General features: G+C 46.6%; 2 protein-coding genes across 2 annotated transcripts; one reads left to right on the forward strand and one right to left on the reverse strand.

Moving 5' to 3' along the window:
• Positions 1 to 6,997: 6,997 nt before the first annotated feature.
• LOC102457433 (olfactory receptor 52M1-like) lies at positions 6,998 to 7,945 on the forward strand. The gene has a single exon (XM_014570511.3). The coding sequence runs from the start codon at positions 6,998 to 7,000 to the stop codon at positions 7,943 to 7,945; it is 948 nt and encodes a 315-aa protein (XP_014425997.2).
• A 4,393-nt stretch (positions 7,946 to 12,338) lies between these two features.
• LOC102457680 (olfactory receptor 52P1-like) lies at positions 12,339 to 13,337 on the reverse strand. Its single transcript, XM_089775118.1, has one exon. It carries the CDS (start codon positions 13,284 to 13,286, stop codon positions 12,339 to 12,341), a length of 948 nt encoding a protein of 315 aa, XP_089631244.1. The 5' UTR covers positions 13,287 to 13,337.
• Between the last annotated feature and the right edge of the window lie 5,308 nt (positions 13,338 to 18,645).

An 18,645-nucleotide genomic window follows, 5' to 3' on the forward strand; every position in this document is an offset into this window, starting at 1 on the left:
GTCTACACTGGTCTTCTTGTGCAAAAGCATTTGTGCAAGAGGGCTTTTGCCCGAACGGGAGCAGCATAGAATTTCCGCAAGAACATTGACAATCTTACATGAGATCGTCAGCGTTCTTGCGCAAATTCAAGCGGCCAGTGTAGACAGCTGGCAAGTTTTTCCGCAAAAGCCCTTGGTTTTGCGGAAAAACTTGCCAGTCTAGACGCAGCCCAGGAATATAAAAGTACCATGAGGCTGCTTCCATGTTCTCCTCAATCCTGCTCCTGATTCCAGATGCAGCCTTGCAAGAGACAGAGTGCAGAGAAGGATTGCTGACCCATCCTGACACAGGGTGTATACCAGGAACTTATAAGCTGGCAGTTTGTAACATCTCTGCTGAAAGCCTGCACCAAGAACTGGGTGGTTGACGTACGTGATGTGTTCTCTTAACAATCACACTCTCAACCTTTTCTTTCTTTTATTAATACACCTTCAGATTGTAGATTCTAAAGGACTGGCCCAGTGTGCTCTTGTGGGTAAGATCCAAGACCTAAATTGACCTGGGTCTGTGGCTGGTCCTTCGGGACTGGGAGGATCTGTTCAGAGTTGTGCAATTTGGTTTTATAACCTCTCACCTGTGTGTAAGGTCTTGGTCTGATTGAGGCCCAGGGAACACTGGGGTGCTTGTGAGGCTTCCTGCTGGCCAGATTGGCAGTGCTCGCTGTGACTGGTTTGTTGCCTTTATGGGAAAGGACTCCAGTCGTGGGCTATAAGTAGACCTGGTTTTGGGCAATTCGCTCTGCTCTGACGCTCTCACTGGTGCCCAGGCCCGGCCTGGTCTATTACAATCCTTCAAGAACAGGAGCTACCCAATACAGAGGGAGGAATAGCTCAGTGTTTTGAGCATTGGTCTGCTAAACCCAAGGTTGTGAGTTCAATCCTTGCGGAGGCCATTTGAGGCAAAAATTTGTCAGGGAGGGTACTTTGTCCTGCTGTGAAGGCAGGGAATTAGAGTCAATGACCTTTCAAGGTCTCTTCCAGTTCTAGGAGACAGGCAATCTCCATTAATTTATTATGATAGCAACTGTTGAAAATTACTGAACTCTGGTCAAGAGCGACAGCTCCGTGTGCTTGAAGAAAGTGTTCATGTCTCTCCTCAGTCTTCTACCTCCAGATCTGTGTCTGCTCTCTAGCCATCTCTCATGGGCATTCACAAGGTAGCAAACCCTGTGCAGACATAAGCATTATCCCTGGCTTTCTTAATGATCACCTATAATTATTGAATCATCACAAAAACAGAAAGTAGGCAATTTCTCACTGGCTTAGCACAGAAAGCAGGAGTTGCCCTCTGGGAAAGTACCTTAATTGTGGTTTACTTCTAAAGTTGGATAATTAGCACAGAATCCACTAAGGGCCTGGACAGAGCCTTATTATAAAAAGTGCACGCTTTTGCGTCTGCTCTCAAAGTGAGATGCTGCCGCGGACACTGGGGTGAGAGAGGTGGAATGGATGCCCAGGGAAGACTCTTCCATCTCAGAATTCACAGGTACCTGTCTCTTGCTGAGGAGCTCACCAGTGCTATGTAGGTGAGATGGGAGGGACGGGAAGATTGTGACCCTTGCTGCTCTGTTCAGACATTAATCATGTAAGGACCCTTGCCAGAGGTGAGAAATATCCTCAAGTATCCCTGGCCCATAATATGATCAGACCCCTCCCCACCGCCCCACAAAACTCCCCTTGGAGAGAGACCCAAGATGGGAGCATTTCTCAGGAGCCAGTTGTGTGATAATGCCCAGAGATTGTCACCTCCTCCTCTTGCAGTCACACAGTCAGTCTTTCAGTGTGATTGAATGGTCCCTTGTTCACCTGCGAGGAGACAGCATCAATGTAAACTTTCGATCTGCCTTTTTAGCAAGAGATTCACAGAGTTTAAGGCGAGAAGTCACAATTAGGTCAACCAGTCAGACCTGCCGTAAATCAGAGGCCATTACATTTCATCCAGTTACCCCCGAAGGGAGCCTATGGAGCCAGGGGAAGAAAGACCATAACGATCACCCTGCCAAGATGCAAGATTTGCTGTGTCTGTACCTTCCAGGAGAGGTGATCCTTCTTTGGGAATCCTGCCCAGGCATCTCTTCCTTTGTCCTCCTGTTCTTCCAGGTAGCAATTTTCCTGAGACTTCTTCTAACTCTGCAAATGTTGTTTTGAACCCGTTAGCTCTTACTCTGCTCTCTGCGGCAAGACACAGCAACTTCTCTCCGTCTTTTTGTTTTCCACGGCAGTTTTCAAGTATGTGATGAACAGTGTCGTGTGCCCTTTTCAGTCTATTTCCAAACTTAACATTTTCGGTTCCTTTGTCTGCTCATATGCTCTGTACTCCATCCCTTGGATCGTCTTTCTCCTGAGCCTCTGGATCATTTCCAGAACTCTTGCAACCTTCCTAGGAATGGATGACTTAAATTGGATGCAGTTCTCCAGGGCTGCGTCTAGACTGGCATGATTTTGCACAAATACTTTTAATGGAAAAGTTTTTCCGGTAAAAGTATTTGCGCAAGAAAGCCTTTATACTGGCATGTGCCTTTGCGCAAAAGATTTGCTTTTGCGCAAAAGCATCCATGCCAGTGTAGACGCTCTCTTGTGCAAGAACGCTCCAATGGCCATTTTAGCCCTTGGGCTTTCTTGCGCAAGAAATGAACTTGCGCAAGAGGGTTTATCCCTGAGCGGGAGCGTCGGAGTATTTGAGCAACAACCACTGATTTTGTGCAGTACAAAGTCAGTGTTCTTGCACAAATACTCGTGGCCAGTGTAGACAGGCGGCAAGATTTTGCACAAAAGTGGCCACTTTTGTACAAAATCTTGCCAGTCTAGATGCACCCTTGATGAGGCCTAAGATGCATTGAATAGGGGGATACTATCAGCTCCTCCCACTCCATGCCCCTGTTAATCCAACCACAAACTGCATTTTCTTTTCTGTCAATAGAAAAAAAAATCCACCCCCAGAGGCTGTGTCAATCTAAACTCCGGTGCACACAGCACGAGGGCAGGAATCCTTCCCCTCTTCAAACTCACCATTCCCCTTTTTGTGCCTGCCAGCATCACATCAGCCCTTCTGGCCCCAGCATCGCACTGGAGGCTCACAATCAGCCCACTATGTCCCGTGAATCCTTTTCGGGGTCCCCGCGTTCCATAGCACAGTGCCCGGGTCTGGGGGTGAGTCCTGCAGTCCCTGTTCCGAGAGGATCACCGTGAACTCTGTCCACTTTGGGGTCAGCCACAAGTGTTACCGGCAGGGATTTTCTTTCCTTCCAGGTCACTGGTGAGAATACTGACTCGCACCAGGCCTGGAACTGATCCCTGCAGAGCCCCGCTAGAAACAGCCCTGTTCGCTGACAGTCACCCATTGACCACAGCTTTCCTGAGCTCAGGCAGTTTGACATGTTGTAGTCCATGTTGTGTGACCTCCCTCATTGTGGTGTCTTCTACTATGAAAACAAATGTCTCCAAGAAATCAGCTGATTTTTTTTCCTCTGAATACGTTTTTCTGATAATTTCCCTTCGCTTTTGGGAACTAGCCTTCTGAAGCACTAAGTGGCTATAGCGGCGAGGAGTCCTGTGGCACCTTATAGACTAACTGAAGTGTAGGAGCACAAGCTTTCGTGGGCAAAGACCCACTTCGTCAGATGCATGTAGTGGAAATTTCTAACACGGCTACCCCTCTGATACTTAAGTGGCTATAGAAATTCCTTCCTGGGAACTGTTCTCCCTTTGGCAGTCGGTGTGTAATCAGCTTCATAATCTCCTTTATCAAAGACCTTTTCTTTGACATTTCTCTAAACAATCCCAGATTCCACAGTCTTTCAGTCTACAGCAGCGCCCCCATGGTCCTAGCCTGTCTCACAGCTCCTCTTTATAATTCCTGCATTTTTTCCACAGACAGGGGACTAAAACGAAGCACATATCCAGAGCAGGTTGCTCTCCAGCCCTCTCCTTTTCCTTGTTGTTGCCACTAACGCAAATGGTGTTTCCTGGATTTGGTATCAATGATGCTCAGATCTTTCCTCTGAGGTCTGTTCTAGGTGGGGTGTTTCCCCCTATCATATCATTGCACGGCATAGGAAAGACAGGGAGTATGGCTAGAGACCACTTTGGCTTAATCAGGAGATCTTGAACGATCTATAATCCAAAAGTAGTCCCATAAAAAGTGGAAATTAGGGGGAAAATTAAAAGGTGATGGCACGAAACAAACTCCAAATACCAAGGATGAATATTAACTCCCGCCCCCTCAAAGCCATGCACGCATACATAGGGGCTGGTAGGTAAGGTTCTCATGGGAAGCAAGACGAAGAGGAAAAAACAACTGAAGAGATTTGGCGTTATTAAAGGCTCAAAAGCAAAACTATTTCACTGCACAGGTGAGATAGGAAGTCTGGCAAGAGACCACCCTGGCTTAGCCAGGAAATCTTACATGATCTAAAAACCAAAAAGGAGTCCTATAAAAAGTGGAAATTAGGCCAAAGCACAAAATAACACAAGTGTGTAGCGGCAAAATTAGAAAGGTGATGCCACGAAACAAACTCAGCCTCACTAGACACATAATTAGGAACAAGAAAACATTCTACAAGTACATTGCAGGCAAGAAGATGACCAAGGACAGGGGAAGCCCATTGCTTAGTGGAGAGGGAGAAATGTGGAAATGGCAGAGGTGCTTAATGACTCTTTTCTTTTTATTTGCACCAAAAAGGTTGGTGGGGACAGAATGCTAGTGGGAATGGGGTCAGTTTGGAAGTTAAAATAATAATAATAATAAAAGAACAAGTTAAAAATGACTTAGGAAAGTTAGATGTCTTCAAGTCACCAGGGCCAGATGAAATGCATCCTAGAATACTCAAGGAGTTGATAGAGGAGGTATCAGAGTCATTAGCTGTCATTTTTGAAAAGTGATGGAAGGCAAAACAGATTGCAAAAGACTGAAAGGGGGCAAATATTGTGTCCATCTATAAAAAGGGAATTAAGGTAACCCATGAAACTACAGATCAGCCATTTTAATTTCTGTGCCAGGGAAGATAATGGAGCAGGTAATGAAGGAATTCATCTGCAAACATATGGAAGATAATAAGGTGAACGGTAACAGTCATCATAGACTTATAAAGAACAAATCGTGTCAAACTAATCCGATACCTTTCTTTGACAAGATAACAAGCTTTGTGGATAAGGGAGAAGGTGGACGTGGTATACCTAGACTTTAGTAAGGCATTTGATACAGTCTTGCATGACCTCCTTATCAACAAACCAAAGAAATACAACGTAAATGGACTATAATGATTTGGGTGCATAGCTTGTTGGATAATAGTTCTCAGAGAGTAGATATCAGTGAAGTGGGGTTCTGCAGGAATCAATTGTGGGACCAGTTCTGCTCAATATTTTCATCAACCATGTAGATAATGGCACAGAGTATGCTTATAAAGCCTGCAGTTGATACTAAGCTGGGAAGGGCTGCGAGTGCTTTGGAGGATAAGATCAAAATTCTAAATGATCTTGCAGTACATGGGATGAAATTCAACAGGCACAAATGCAAAGTTCTCCATTTAAGCTATGTCTAGACTGCGGAGTTTTTCCAGGATACTGAAGGTATCCTGGAAAAACTTGGCCATGTCCAGGGAACACGTCCGCTTTTTCGGAACAGTTTCCAAGAAAGCAGGCGTGTTCTTTCGGCATCCCTGTATTCCTCATTTTATGAGGAATAAGGGATGTTCTGAAAGAGGAGGTTTTTCCAAAATTTGGCCCAGTGTTGGAAAAGCCTCTTCTGAAAAAACAAGCAGAAAAAGGTACGCAATTGTGGTTTGCAATTTGTGTATCTCCCCCCGCCCCGGCAGAGCCTAAGGAAGGAGCAATCCATTTCACACATACAGAATGGGAAGTGACTGTCTAGGAAGGGATCTAAGGGTCACAGTGGACCACAATCTAAATATGAGCCAAGTGTTTGACACTGTTGCAAAAAAAAAAAGCAAAAGCAAAAAAAAAAAGCATGCAAACACCATTCTGGGATTGATTAACAGGCTGTAATTTTTTCCCTCTACTCTGTGCTGATTACGGTCTTAACTGGAGTATTGTGTCCAGTTCTGGGCACCACATTACAAGAAACATATGTACAAACTGGTAAAGGTCCAGAGTAGAGCATCAAAAATTTTTAAAGGTCTAGAAAACATGAGCTATGAAGAAAGACTGAAAGTTTTTGGTTTTAAGTTTGAATGAAAGGGGATATGATAGCAGTGTTCAAGTACCTAAAAGGGTGTTGTCGCAGGGAAAAGGGAAAAACATTTTTTCTCCTTAGCCTGCGGTGACAGGACAAGAAGCAATGGGCTTACATTGCAACTCGGGAACTCAAGGTTGGACATAAAAAAGTCTTCCAAATTGTCACGGTGGTTAAACACTGAAATAAGTTGCCTGGGGAGATGGTGGAATCTCTATCACTGGAGATGTTTAAGAACAGGGTCGACAGAGCTTGGCTCTTTCACAAAAGCAGAGGAATGGACGTGATGACCCCTCAAATTACCTTCCAGCTTTTGTACTGTATCGTTCTATGATTCTACGTGGTGACAGACATTTTGATTTTTGTTTCACTCTGATTTTAAGCAACCAAAGGAATGGGGAACTCCCTACAGGATGGAGTCTCTAGCCAGGAATACAAGTTATTAGGGAACAATGGGTCATAAACAGCAGTATCTATTGGCTCATGAAGTGCTATCAAACATGGAATTCTTAGGGTCAGTTTTTTATTATTCATTTTTCTTAATAATGAAAATAGCCGTTTTAAGTGTGTGAGGAGCAATCATTCTGCTTACCCCATGAGAATGTCCCGCAGTTTGTAGAATCTCCTATTAACATTGTCTTCCCATACAGGTATTTCTACGGTAACTATCACCTGAGACTCTAGGGACACACAGGAAGTCAGAGAAACGTACGGTACATGCAGGAGACTTTGTTCTGCCTCAGATTTGGACCCAGTCTCGCTGCCTCCATGTCAGATTCCAACACAACCATCTTCACCAACCCCTCCACCTTCATCTTGCGGGGCATTCCTGGCCTGGAGACAGCCCATGTCTGGATCTCCATCCCCTTCTGTGCCATGTACATCATAGCCATCTTGGGGAACATCACCATCCTGTTCATTGTGAAAACAGAGCCGAGCCTCCATGAGCCCATGTACTATTTCCTCTGCATGCTGGCCGTCATCGACTTAGTCCTCTCTACGTCCGTCCTTCCCAAAATGCTGAGCATCTTCTGGTTCAATTCTAGGGCAATCAATTTCAGTGCCTGCCTCACCCAGATGTTCTTCATTCATTGTGTTTCATCAACAGAGTCTGGGATCTTTGTGGCCATGGCATTTGATCGCTACGTGGCCATCTGTGATCCCCTGAGACATTCCACCATCCTGACAAACACCATGGTGGTCAAGACTGGCCTAGCCATGATGTTTCGTGGCAGCGTGCTCGTAATGCCCTATCCCATCCTCGCAAGTCTGCGGCCTTATTGCAGAACCAACATCATCCCCCACATATACTGTGAGCACATGGCCGTGGTGAAGTTGGCCTGCGCTGACGTCACCATCAGTAATTACTACGGCCTCTCTGTGCTCCTCGGTGTCCATGGACTGGATGTGATTTTCATTGCCATGTCCTATACCCTGATCCTCAGGGCCATCTTCAGACTCCCTATGAAGGACGCCCGGCTCAAGACTTTTGGGACTTGCAGCTCCCACCTCTGCGCCATCGTAACATTTTACATCCCAATGATCTTCACTTCTCTCATGCACCGGTTTGGCCACAGCGTGGCCCTGCCTTTCCACATTTTCTTTGCCAACATTTACCTCTTGGTGCCCCCCATGCTAAACCCCGTCATCTACGGCGTGAGGACCAAGCAAATCCGGGACCGGCTGCTCTGGCTCTTGAGTCTTAAAAGAACCTAAAGTTTTCTCCTGGTGCTCTGGCTCTCAGACCCTGCTCCGTGCAGAGCTGGCTAGGGACACACAGTTTGGTTCTTCTCACTAAGTCATTTCCTGGATGGTGAGGGGCCCATTGAAACCCTTCACCGTGCTGTGTCAGCAGGAAAGTTGGGGAATTGGTCTGTGCACAACTCAGTAACACGTAAGATTGTGACCTTCTTACTGCTAATAAATGGACCGTGATTGCCCACCCCTTCCCTTGCTGTTCCCTCTAGGCCCTGCCCCCTTGCTCCCCTTGCCTTCTAAGGTCCATCCCCTCAAGTTCGCTCCACTAGTCTCCTTCCCTGTCACTCAATAATTCTGCCCTAGTTCCCTCCCCCAACAGCTGGGTTCCCTCTGCTCTGGACCTGGGCTGAGAGCTGCCACAGCCTGACCGGGAGCCCGTATTGAGGGCTGGGCGGACTCAGCACTGGTGCCAACAGGCCCGTCAGGAGCCGAGGGATGTCAGGAAGCCACATGAGGAAAGCTGAAGGTTGGGAGCAGGGGAGGTGCAGCTTGTGGGCCGCAACGTTCAGCTACAAAGTCCTGAGGGCAGAGATCTTTGTGTGACTTTTTTTTAGCTTTCAGATCCCTGTTGTTACTGCTGGAGGGGGCCTGTAGCACCCAGGGATGCTCTAGAGCTGGGGTGAGGAACTTTTTGGGTCGGAGCTGCTGACCTACAGGACAATGAGTCGGGGGCTGCAGACAAGTGAGAAGAAAATAAAACAACCCCCCTCCCCAAAAACAATAAAACCCCAACCCTCACTGACGTTGCCCCTGATGGAGAAGGAGAACGACACTCCCCCATTCCCCTCGCACACCAGAGCCTACAGGGGCTCAGGCTAAGAGATGTTACGTGGAGTGGGGTGGTGGAGGGATGGATCGCCAGCATGGGCTCCCCGATGCTGGGGTGGGAGCCCCAAGCCTCAGGAGCTGGATCTTGGCAAGCCAGGTGTTACCCACCAGCTCTGTGATTCTTGGGGAACCAGAACATGGTCACCTGTCAGCCTTGTGCTCTTGGGGAGTCAGGGAGTGACATTCATGGGAAACCATCCCCCTCCCTCAGGCCTCTGCTAGAATCAAAGACAAAGCAAAGAAAAGGCCGGGGAAGACACACCTAGCTGCTTCAGACAAGGGGGATACAATTAAGGAAACACCCCAGCCTCATTTGCATTAAAGATGGAACAGAGGGACATCTCATTAGCATACAGAATGGAGAGCAGCTCTTCCAAGGCAGGAACCACACTGAACTATGGGACACCGAAAGCAGAGAAGCACTGCCTGATGGGAAATCCCTGCTCCAGATGCTAATGAACCCAGGCCTGCTCACACCCAAATTAGTCATTATCAGACCAATTCTAGTAACGATCCTATTGACATCTAAAATACTCAAACTGCCTAGTTGCATTGTGAGCTCCTTCAAGGAACATCACCCATAACCAGGTGTGATCAGTCTCTATTGTCTCTCCTCTTTCTCTTTGAACTATCCCTATAAAAACTCCTCTCCTTGCCCCAAGAAAACTGTTCTGATACCTGGACTTAAACTGCATCAGTTCCATTGAGACTTCTTCATCTCCTGTATGATCATGCTGGGGGCTCTGTCCTGCTTGTCTCCTGCCCTCTGGACCCCCGGCTCCCATCATCATCTGGGAACCCCTCTCAGTGCAAGCTCCATGGAGTGGTGAGGTCTCTCTCTTTCTCTCTCTCATCAACTATCTCTCTAAGCATAGCCTCCTGACCCTGCCCTGTGTAAACTGTTATATGGTTACCTAACATTTGTAATCAGTTTCAATTTAGATTTAATATTGTAACTGTTTGATCTCTATTCACTACTCAGAAATAAATCACTTTCATTGTTAAGCTGGTTGCTTCTCTCTCTTTCTTTCTCTTTTGCTCACTCTTCCTTAAGGGGTGTTGTTTTGGCTTCCCCATTCTCTCTGCAACAACGCTTCTTGTACCCAAGCAAAAGATCCCTGTAGTGCCCAAAATCCTGTGGGGTTTGCTCATCGTGTGGTTTACTAGTGAATGACTGTGGTGTGAAAGTTGGGGCAGCCTCGTCCCCACTCTAACATGTCCCAGTGGTGAGGAAAGTGGCCCTGCCCTACCCCATGCGGAAAGCGTCCTGGCCCCTCAGGAATGGCAGGGCAGGAATTCTGCTACCCCTCCCCCCCAGGCTGGAGCGCAGGAATGCCCCTCCCCACTGCCCATGGAAGATGCTGGAGCCAGAAAGCGCCCCAGGGCCCCACCCCAGCACCTGCACCGCAGCGACACCTCTGTCCCCGCGGGAAGTCCTCCCCCATAATGCCCAGCCCATCTCCCCCCACCCCTGCCCTGAGCCCCCTCACATGTCCAACCTGCACCCGCCAGGGCCTGCCGTCTGCCCTCAGCCCCGCCCCCACAGGCCTCCTCGCACCCCGTCCAAATGCAGAGAGTGATCCGACAGGGTGCGTGGGGCAGGAAAGGGCTAACTTCAGTGGGCTGGGGAGCGGTAAGGACAGCTCTGAGCAATGGGGACACTGAACACGGAGATGCCGTTTCCTCTTGCACATCACAGAAGAACTAGGGCGTCCGAGGGGGAAACGATTAGTCTGTAACCGGGAAAACATGAAAAACAACGGGCGGTCCCGCAGCACCTTAGAGACCCACCAAACCTGTCGATGGTATCATGGGCGCTCCTGGAAACAGCCCACTTCAGATGAAGGAACTAGGGGTGAAGTGTAGGTGTGCGCGGCCTCCATGGCCATGAGCAGGCAGAGGGCAAGAGAGCTGGAATCTCTTAATGGCGGCTGTGTTCCGCTCACTCCCTCTGACGCATGTGGTGTTGACGCTGTCGGCGACATGGCGCTGGGCTAGATGCACCTTTGGTTTTACCCAGCATGGTCATTCTGATGTTTTGTATAGACCCTACATCTTTCTGCTTTCCTGCTGTAACCCACTAGACCCTGCTACCCTCTCACAGCTAGGAGAGAACCTAGGACGCATGCCAGGGTCTTTCTCTTCAGAACGTTAGTAGCAAAGTAAGAATATCTATTAATTTTTTCACCCTAACCAGTGTCCATGAAGTGCCTTGCCACAAAACTGGTCAGAACCTGTTAGTGTGAGAGCTGAGGGTATCTTACATGTATTTATTTTATTTGTATTTATATAGCAATGAGCTGTAATGTACCTGAGCGCTAATTGCTAATGTACCTGAGAGCTAACTGCTAAGTTATCTACCAAAATCTAGAGTTTCCCAGTGACTAAGCAGCCCCTGAATTCACAGTTACAGTTGCCATTACCACAAACATCTGTGATTGGCCCCTTGAAGTCAGGGGTGGGAGAAGAAAGGGGAAAAGACTCCAGTGAGTGACACAGGAAGGGGAAACAAGGAGTAAATTACAAGAGCAGGGCCTTGGTGAAAATATGAAGAAAAAAGGCTGAGGATGATAAAAGAGGAGCAGTAAGGGAAGGCAAATAGGATGCTAGGAATTATTAGGAAAGGGATAGAAAATAAGACCCAGAATATCTTACTGCCCCTGTATAAAACTATGGTACGCCCACATCTTGAATACTGTGTACAGATGTGGTCTCCTCACCTCAAAAAAGATATTTTGGCCTTAGAAAAGGTTCAGAAAAGGGCAACTAAAATGATTAGGGGTTTGGAACGGGTCCCATATGAAGAGAGGTTAAAGCGACTGGGACTTTTCAGTTTAGAAAAGAGGAGCCTGAGGGGGGATATGATAGAGGTCTATAAAATCATGAGTGGTGTGGAGAGGGTGAATAAAGAAAAGTTATTTATTAGTTCCCATAATAGAAGAACTAGAGGACACCAAACGAAATTAATGGGTAGCAGGTTTAAAACGAATAAAAGAAAGTTCTTTTTCACACAGCATGTAGTCAACCTGTGGAACTCCTTGCCAGAGGAGGCTGTGAAGGCTAGGACTATAATAGAGTTTAAAGAGAAGCTAGATAATTTCATGGAGGTTAGGTCCATAAAAGGCTATTAGCCAGGAGATAAAATGGTGTCCTTGGCCTCTGTCTGTCAGAGGCTGGAGAGGGATGGCAGGAGACAAATCGCTTGATCATGGTCTTCGGTCTACCCTCTCTGGGGCACCTGGTGCTGGCCACTGTCGGCAGACAGGATACTGGGCTAGATGGACCTTTGGTCTGACCCAGTAAGGCCGATTTCACGTTCTTATGTTCTAAGACATTTGGGGGGGTCCAGGTATCACCATTACAAAGGTTATGACGTACTGCCATTGACCAGTTCATAGTTTGTCGCACTAACACAGCACAGTAAGACGAGGAAAGGACTTAATGTCTTTGACTGTCCAGTCAGTGATTCAGGGAAGGGTCTGGAGAGAATTCAGCGTCAGACCCAGAGCACCACGAGCAAACCTCACGCCCTTTTCTGATTAAAGATGAGATGCAACCTGTCCCGGATCTGCTTGGTCCTCACCCCATAGATGATGGGGTGGAGCATGGGGGGCACCACCAGATACACATTGGCAATGAGAATATGGATATGCAGGGGTATGTTCTGGCCAAATCGGTGCGTGATAACGGAGAAGAGAGCTGGGACGTAGGCAACTAAAATAACACAGAGGTGGGAGCTGCAGGTCCCAAATGTCTTGATTCGGGCATCCTTTGTGGGGAGGCGGAAGATGGCCTTGAGAATTTGTGTATATGACATAATGATAAAAAACACATCCAGACCAGTCACCATGAATGCCATAAAGAGCCCATAGTAACTAGCGATGCGGATGTCAGCGCAGGCCAGCTTCAGCACTGCGATGTGTTCACAGTACGAATGGGCAATGATGTTGGTTCTGCAGTATGGCCACTGTCTTGCTAGGAAGGGTGAGGGCAGTGACACTATGCTGCCACGCAGCACCACGGCCAGGCCGATCTTGGCCACAACACAGTTTGTCAGGATGGTCGAATGTCTCAGGGGGTGGCAGATGGCCACGTAGCGATCCAACGCCATGGCCACGAATATCCCAGATCCCATCAGCGAAGAACAGTGAATGAAATACATCTGGGAAAGACAGGCACCGAAATTGATCACCCTGGAATTCAACCAGAAAATGCTCAACATTTTGGGCAGGATTGAGGTGGAGAGGACCAGGTCACTGACAGCCAGCATGCAGAGGAAATAGTACATGGGCTCATGGAGCCTCGGCTCTGTCTTCACAATGAACAGGATGGTGAAGTTCCCCAAGATGGCTATGACGTACATGGTGCAGAAGGGAATGGAGATCCAGACATGGGACTCCTCCAGACCAGGAATCCCCAGAAGGATGAAAGTAGAGGGGTTGTTAAAGTCTGTTTTATTTGAATCCAACATGGAGTAGGAGAGACACTGTTGAACTCTGGGGCAGAACTGTGTCTCCTACATGGACCGTCTTTTGCTCTGACTTCCTGTATGTGTCCAAGATCCAGGCTTGTGGTCACAATACAAATGCCTGAATGGAGAGAAAAATGTGAATATGAGACACTACCTGTATTACTGGAGGCTGTTCTCATGGTTTGAAGCCCTTTGGTCATGCTTCACAAACTGAAAAATATCTTTGTCATTATTCCAATAAAAGAATATTGAAGACTGATGATAAAAGTACCAATTCCATATTGTACGGTACCTTAAGTGGCTCTGAGTCCTACAGATTGTGGTTTGGGAAGAGTTAATTATCACCAGAAGAATACAAGAGCATGGATACGCTTTAGTGCTCCTGACGACAATGAAACCTACCCTACAGAGTCCCATTCACCCTGTTGATCAAAATCATAGAGTGGAAAAAACCAAACTTTTCCCAAGAAATGTGCCAGGGGAACATCCTAACTAGGAACTCAGGGAATACATTTGGGCATCATTGGTAGCAGCTCCATAAGGAGAACTGTGGAAAATACAGAGCAATCAGCTTTACATCTGTACCAGAAAAGACAATGGGACCAATAATCAAGGAATCCAGTTGCAAACTTCTAGGCTGCATCTAGACTGGCAAGTTTTTCTGCAAAAGCAGTTGCTTTTGCGGAAAAACTTGCCAGCTGTCTACACTGGCCTCTTGAATTTGCGCAAGAACACTGACGAGCTAATGTAAGATTGTCAATGTTCTTGCGCAAATACTATGATGCTCCCGCTCAGGGATAAGCTCTCTTGCGCAAATGCTTTTGCGCAAGAGGGCCAGTGTAAACAGGTAAAAACTGTTTTGTGCAAAAAAGCCCCGATGGTGAAAATGGCGATCGGGGCTTTCTTGCGCAAAACCGCGTCTAGATTGTCACTAAGACTTTTCCGCAAAAAGCGCTTTTGCGCAAAAAGCATTTGCGGAAAATCATGCCAGTCTAGACACAGCCCTAGAGCATAATAAGGTGATAACTAAAAGCACGGATTTGTTTAGAAAAATCATGTTAAATTAATTTGATACTTTTCCTTGATAGACTAGCAAGCCTTGTGGATAAGGGGTAAGTGGTAGAGATGGTATACATAGTTAGGCAATTGATACAGTCTTGCATGACCTCCCTATGAATAAATTAAGGGAATACAACCTAGATGGGGCTACTATACAGTGGGTGCATATATTGTTGGATAACTATTTCCAGATTCGGTGAGGAGTCCTGTGTCTCTGAGTCCTACCACAGGACTCCTTGCTGCTTTTGCAGATTCAGACGAACACGGCTACCCCTCTGATACTATTTCCAGATTGTAATTATCAATGATTCACAATCATGCAGAAAGGGCACAGCAAGTGGGGTTCTGCAGGGATCAGTTTCAGGATCAGTTGTGTTCAGTGTCTTCATCAAGACTTCCAATAATGGCATAGAAAGTACACTTATAATGTTTGTGGATAATACAAAGCTAGGATGGGTTGCAAGTGCTTTGGAGGGTACGATTAGAATTCAGAATGATTGGAGCAAACTGGAGAAATCGTCTGAGGTAAATAGGATGAAATTCCATAAGGCAAATGCAATGTACTCCACTGAGGAAGGAACAATCAGTTTCACACATACAAAACAGACATGACTGTCTAGGAAGGATCTAGGGTTGATAGTGGAGCACAAGCTAAATATGAGTCAACAGTGGACACTGTTGCAAAAAATGGAAACCTCATTCTGGAAGGTACAGGACACTGAGTTAGACGGACTTTTGCTATGGCCCAGTATGGCTGGTCTTATGTTGGACATTAGGAAAAACTTCCCAACTGTCGGGGGGTCTGTCTACGCAGCGGCGTTATTTCCGAATAAGGGCTGTTATTCTGAAATAACAATGCGAGCGTCTACAGAGCAATTCTGTTATTTCAAAATAGATTTGAAATAATGAACGGCTTATTTGGACATCTGTGAACCTCATTCTATGAGAAATAATGCCCGCTCTGAAATAGCTATTTGAAAATAGCTGTAGTGTGGACGCTCCATTGCTGCTATTTCGAAATAGCTCCTCCCCACGGCCATTGAGACTAATTATTCCTCAGCGCCTTCTGAGGCTCTAAATCGAGGTAGCGCATCCAGATTAGCTAAGCCTGCCTCAGACTAATTTTGAGGCTTCTCTGTAGTATAGATGTGCTATTTCGAAATAAGTGTGCAGTGTAGATGTACCCAGGATGGTTAAGTATTTGCAAAGGAATAGTGTGATGTACTCCTATCACATACTGAAATGAAATGAAATACCTTCCAGTCCCCTAGTAGTCAAAGGATATTAAATAGCATCTACACTAGAGCCTTAGAGATATGAACCTGTGTTATGAACTGAGAAGTCAACCACATATCTAATTCAGAAACAGAAGTATGCAATGAAGCAGCAACCCCCCCCCCCCCCCGCATGTTAAACAAGCCTTAGGTCAGTTGAATATTTGATTGTCCTTAATGAGCCATCAAGCAGGCTAGATAGTCATGATGGCAAACTGTCCAGGGGTGTAACATAAAACACGTTTTGAAATACAGACATTCACATTCAAACCCTACATACAAAGTTAATACATTTTTTTCACATACCTTACATGGCCTGTGTGACATTGGAAAAGGATCAGGAAAGGGCAACAAAAATGATGAGAGGTTTGGAATGGGTCCTATATGAAGAAAGATTTAAAAGACTGGGACTTTTCAGCTTAGAAAAGAGGAGACTGAGGAGGAGACTATCAAAACATGATCGTTATGGAGAAAGTGAATAAGGAAAGGTTATTTACTTCTTCCCGTAACACAAGAACTAGGGGTCACAAATGAAATTAATACGCAGCATCTTTTAAACAAACCAAAGAAAGTATTTCTTCATGCAGCGTACAACCAACCTGTGGAACTCCTTGCCAGAGGATGTTGTGAAGACCAGGATTTAACAGGGTTCAAAAAAGGGCTGGATAAATTCATGAAGGTTAGGTCCATCAATGGCTACTAGCCAGGATGTTCAGGGAGGGTGTTCCTAGCCTCTGTTTGTCAGAGGCTGGGAACGGGTAACAGGAGGGGTGAGGATTATCTGTTCTGTTCTCTTCCTCTGGGGTATCTGGCATTGGCCACTATCCGCAGACAAGATACTGGGCTGGATGGACCTTTGATCTCACCCAGTGTGGTCATTCGTATGTCCTTATATGACACTACTCATTGCCATTTTTCGGTATTGATATTCATACCATCATAACAAGTCATCCAAATGGCATAAAGCATCACACCCTAAGGAGGTTTTAGGAGTCACTGTGGGTCACCCAATGTGACCTCCTAAAAGGGCTGCTCTGATCATTGGATGAATAAACAAGGCAGTGGTGAATAGCAGCACGGGAAGGAGTGAAATTGACAATTTCCAATTCCGGGGTTCACGTATCAAAAAGGATGTTGAAAAATTGGAAAGGGTGCTGAAAAGAGCCACAAAAAGTAATAGGAGGCTGGAGGAAATTATGGACAGTGAGAGGCCGAAAGAACTTCATCTATTTATCGTATCAAAAATATCATTGAGAGAGACTTTCCTGGGGAGGAAACAGTGGGTACTAATGTACTGTGTAGTGTAGCCGAGAAAGTACAATACAGGCCTAATAATTGGCTGGTGAAGTCAAACAATTCTATCTTGAAATAAGGGCCAAATTTAGCAAGGAGGGCGATTTAACTGTTGTTACCATCTACAAATGGAAGTAGTGGGTTCTCCTCCTTCCCATATCCGAAGATTCGGAAAAGATGCCTTTGTAGAGGATGTGCATCAGGCTTTTTCTACCCTTAAAATGCTACTGGGACACTTTCAAAGTGCTATTCACACCAACAGCAGTGTTCCTCCCCCAGTGTAGGTAACCTTATTCCCCAAGAGTTAGGAACTAGGTTGATGGACTCTGTATTCTTTGTTATTGCCAAAAAAATAAAAGGCAATTGAATGTGTGGATGCATGAGCAGTGGTACAGATGTCTTGCCCATGTGAAAAATTCTTAAAATTGTTCTAGTGAGAAGCCCTAACACATCCACACTTTCCAGCAGATAAAAGCCAGATAACATCCCTTCCCTCCATTAGCTGCCTGAGCCCTAACAGGCGAGAGGGGGAGGTACCAGGAAGGATCCTTGTGCCACTGAAATGCAACCACGCTGAGGCTGGAGTCCATCTGCCAGGGCAGGTGGGGGTGAACAGAACCCACAGATGGCTCCTGAGGTCCTTTCCTAGGTCTTATCAAAGCAGACTTTTGCCTCATCTGGGCCTGTGCAATATAGAGGCTGCAATCCCAGAATGTGGCCTTGTAATGTGTATCTACTAACATGTTTTATAAGGGAAGATCCTCCGTGCCACGGAAATGCAGCCACATTGAGGCTGGAAGACACCAGTCAGGGCAGGTGGGGGTGCACAGAAAGGAGAGAGATTTTGGCCAGTGGTTCTGGAGTCACCTCCTGTGGCCCTCGCATGTTAATGGCTGGGCAGGGCAGAGAGGGCCACAGGCTATGTCCTCATTCCTACGTTGTATTAAGTGGGTTAAGAAGGGGAGTGTCTCAGCCAGAGCTGGTACCTGTGAGTGCTGAGAGGGACGAGTCTTCCCTGGGAACCCCCTCAGGCAGCCGCGTCCCGCACCTCTCTCAGCCCAGTGCCTGCAGCAGCGTCCCGCGCCGAGAGCCAAGACTGTTGTGGGCATTGTTTATAAAACAGCTCTGTGCAATCCCAGTGGGGTTCACTCAGCATGTAGCGGAGAAGCAGCATCTAGATGCAGACAGGCTGCAGAGCACCCTTTCTATGCTGCTGAGCTATTTATGCAGCCTTAGGAGTAAAGAGTAATTAAGGGCCCTCCCCAAAGGGAGCTGAGAACTCCTGGGCTCTGAGCTGAGTCACAGGGGACTTGGCTGCTTTGTGTATTTGTGTCTATTAAACGATTATCGTTGATTAGGAAGAAAGCTAGTGGTAAGGCCAAGGTCTCATTAGGCCCTGATACCTTGTATCTGCCCAAAGCAAATGTGTCACCAGGAAAAAATGCCCATTGCTCACATTGATATAGGTGAGCAAAGGGAGACAAGAATTGGCCAGGGTCGCACAGAGATTGAGTGGCAGGATGACAAACAGAACCTATGAATCCTGCCACACCCGTTGGACTATAGGGTGTGTCTAGACTCCAGGGTTTTGTTGACAAAAGTGGCCTTTTGTCAACAAAACTATACCTGCGTCTACACTTCCGCTGCATTCTGTTGACATAAGATCGACAGAACGCGGCTCTTTTGTCGACAGTAGTAAGCCTCATTCTACGAGGAATAACGCCTTTTGTCGA

The sequence above is a fragment of the Pelodiscus sinensis genome, chromosome 1 (assembly GCF_052426305.1).
Source record: "Pelodiscus sinensis isolate ZL-2025 chromosome 1, ASM5242630v1, whole genome shotgun sequence".
Lineage (NCBI taxonomy): Eukaryota > Metazoa > Chordata > Testudines > Trionychidae > Pelodiscus > Pelodiscus sinensis.

Coding starts and splice junctions, on each gene's coding strand:
- LOC102457680 (XM_089775118.1), bottom strand. CDS start 13,286: ATGTTGGATTCAAATAAAACAGACTTTAACAACCCCTCTACTTTCATC.
- LOC102457433 (XM_014570511.3), top strand. CDS start 6,998: ATGTCAGATTCCAACACAACCATCTTCACCAACCCCTCCACCTTCATC.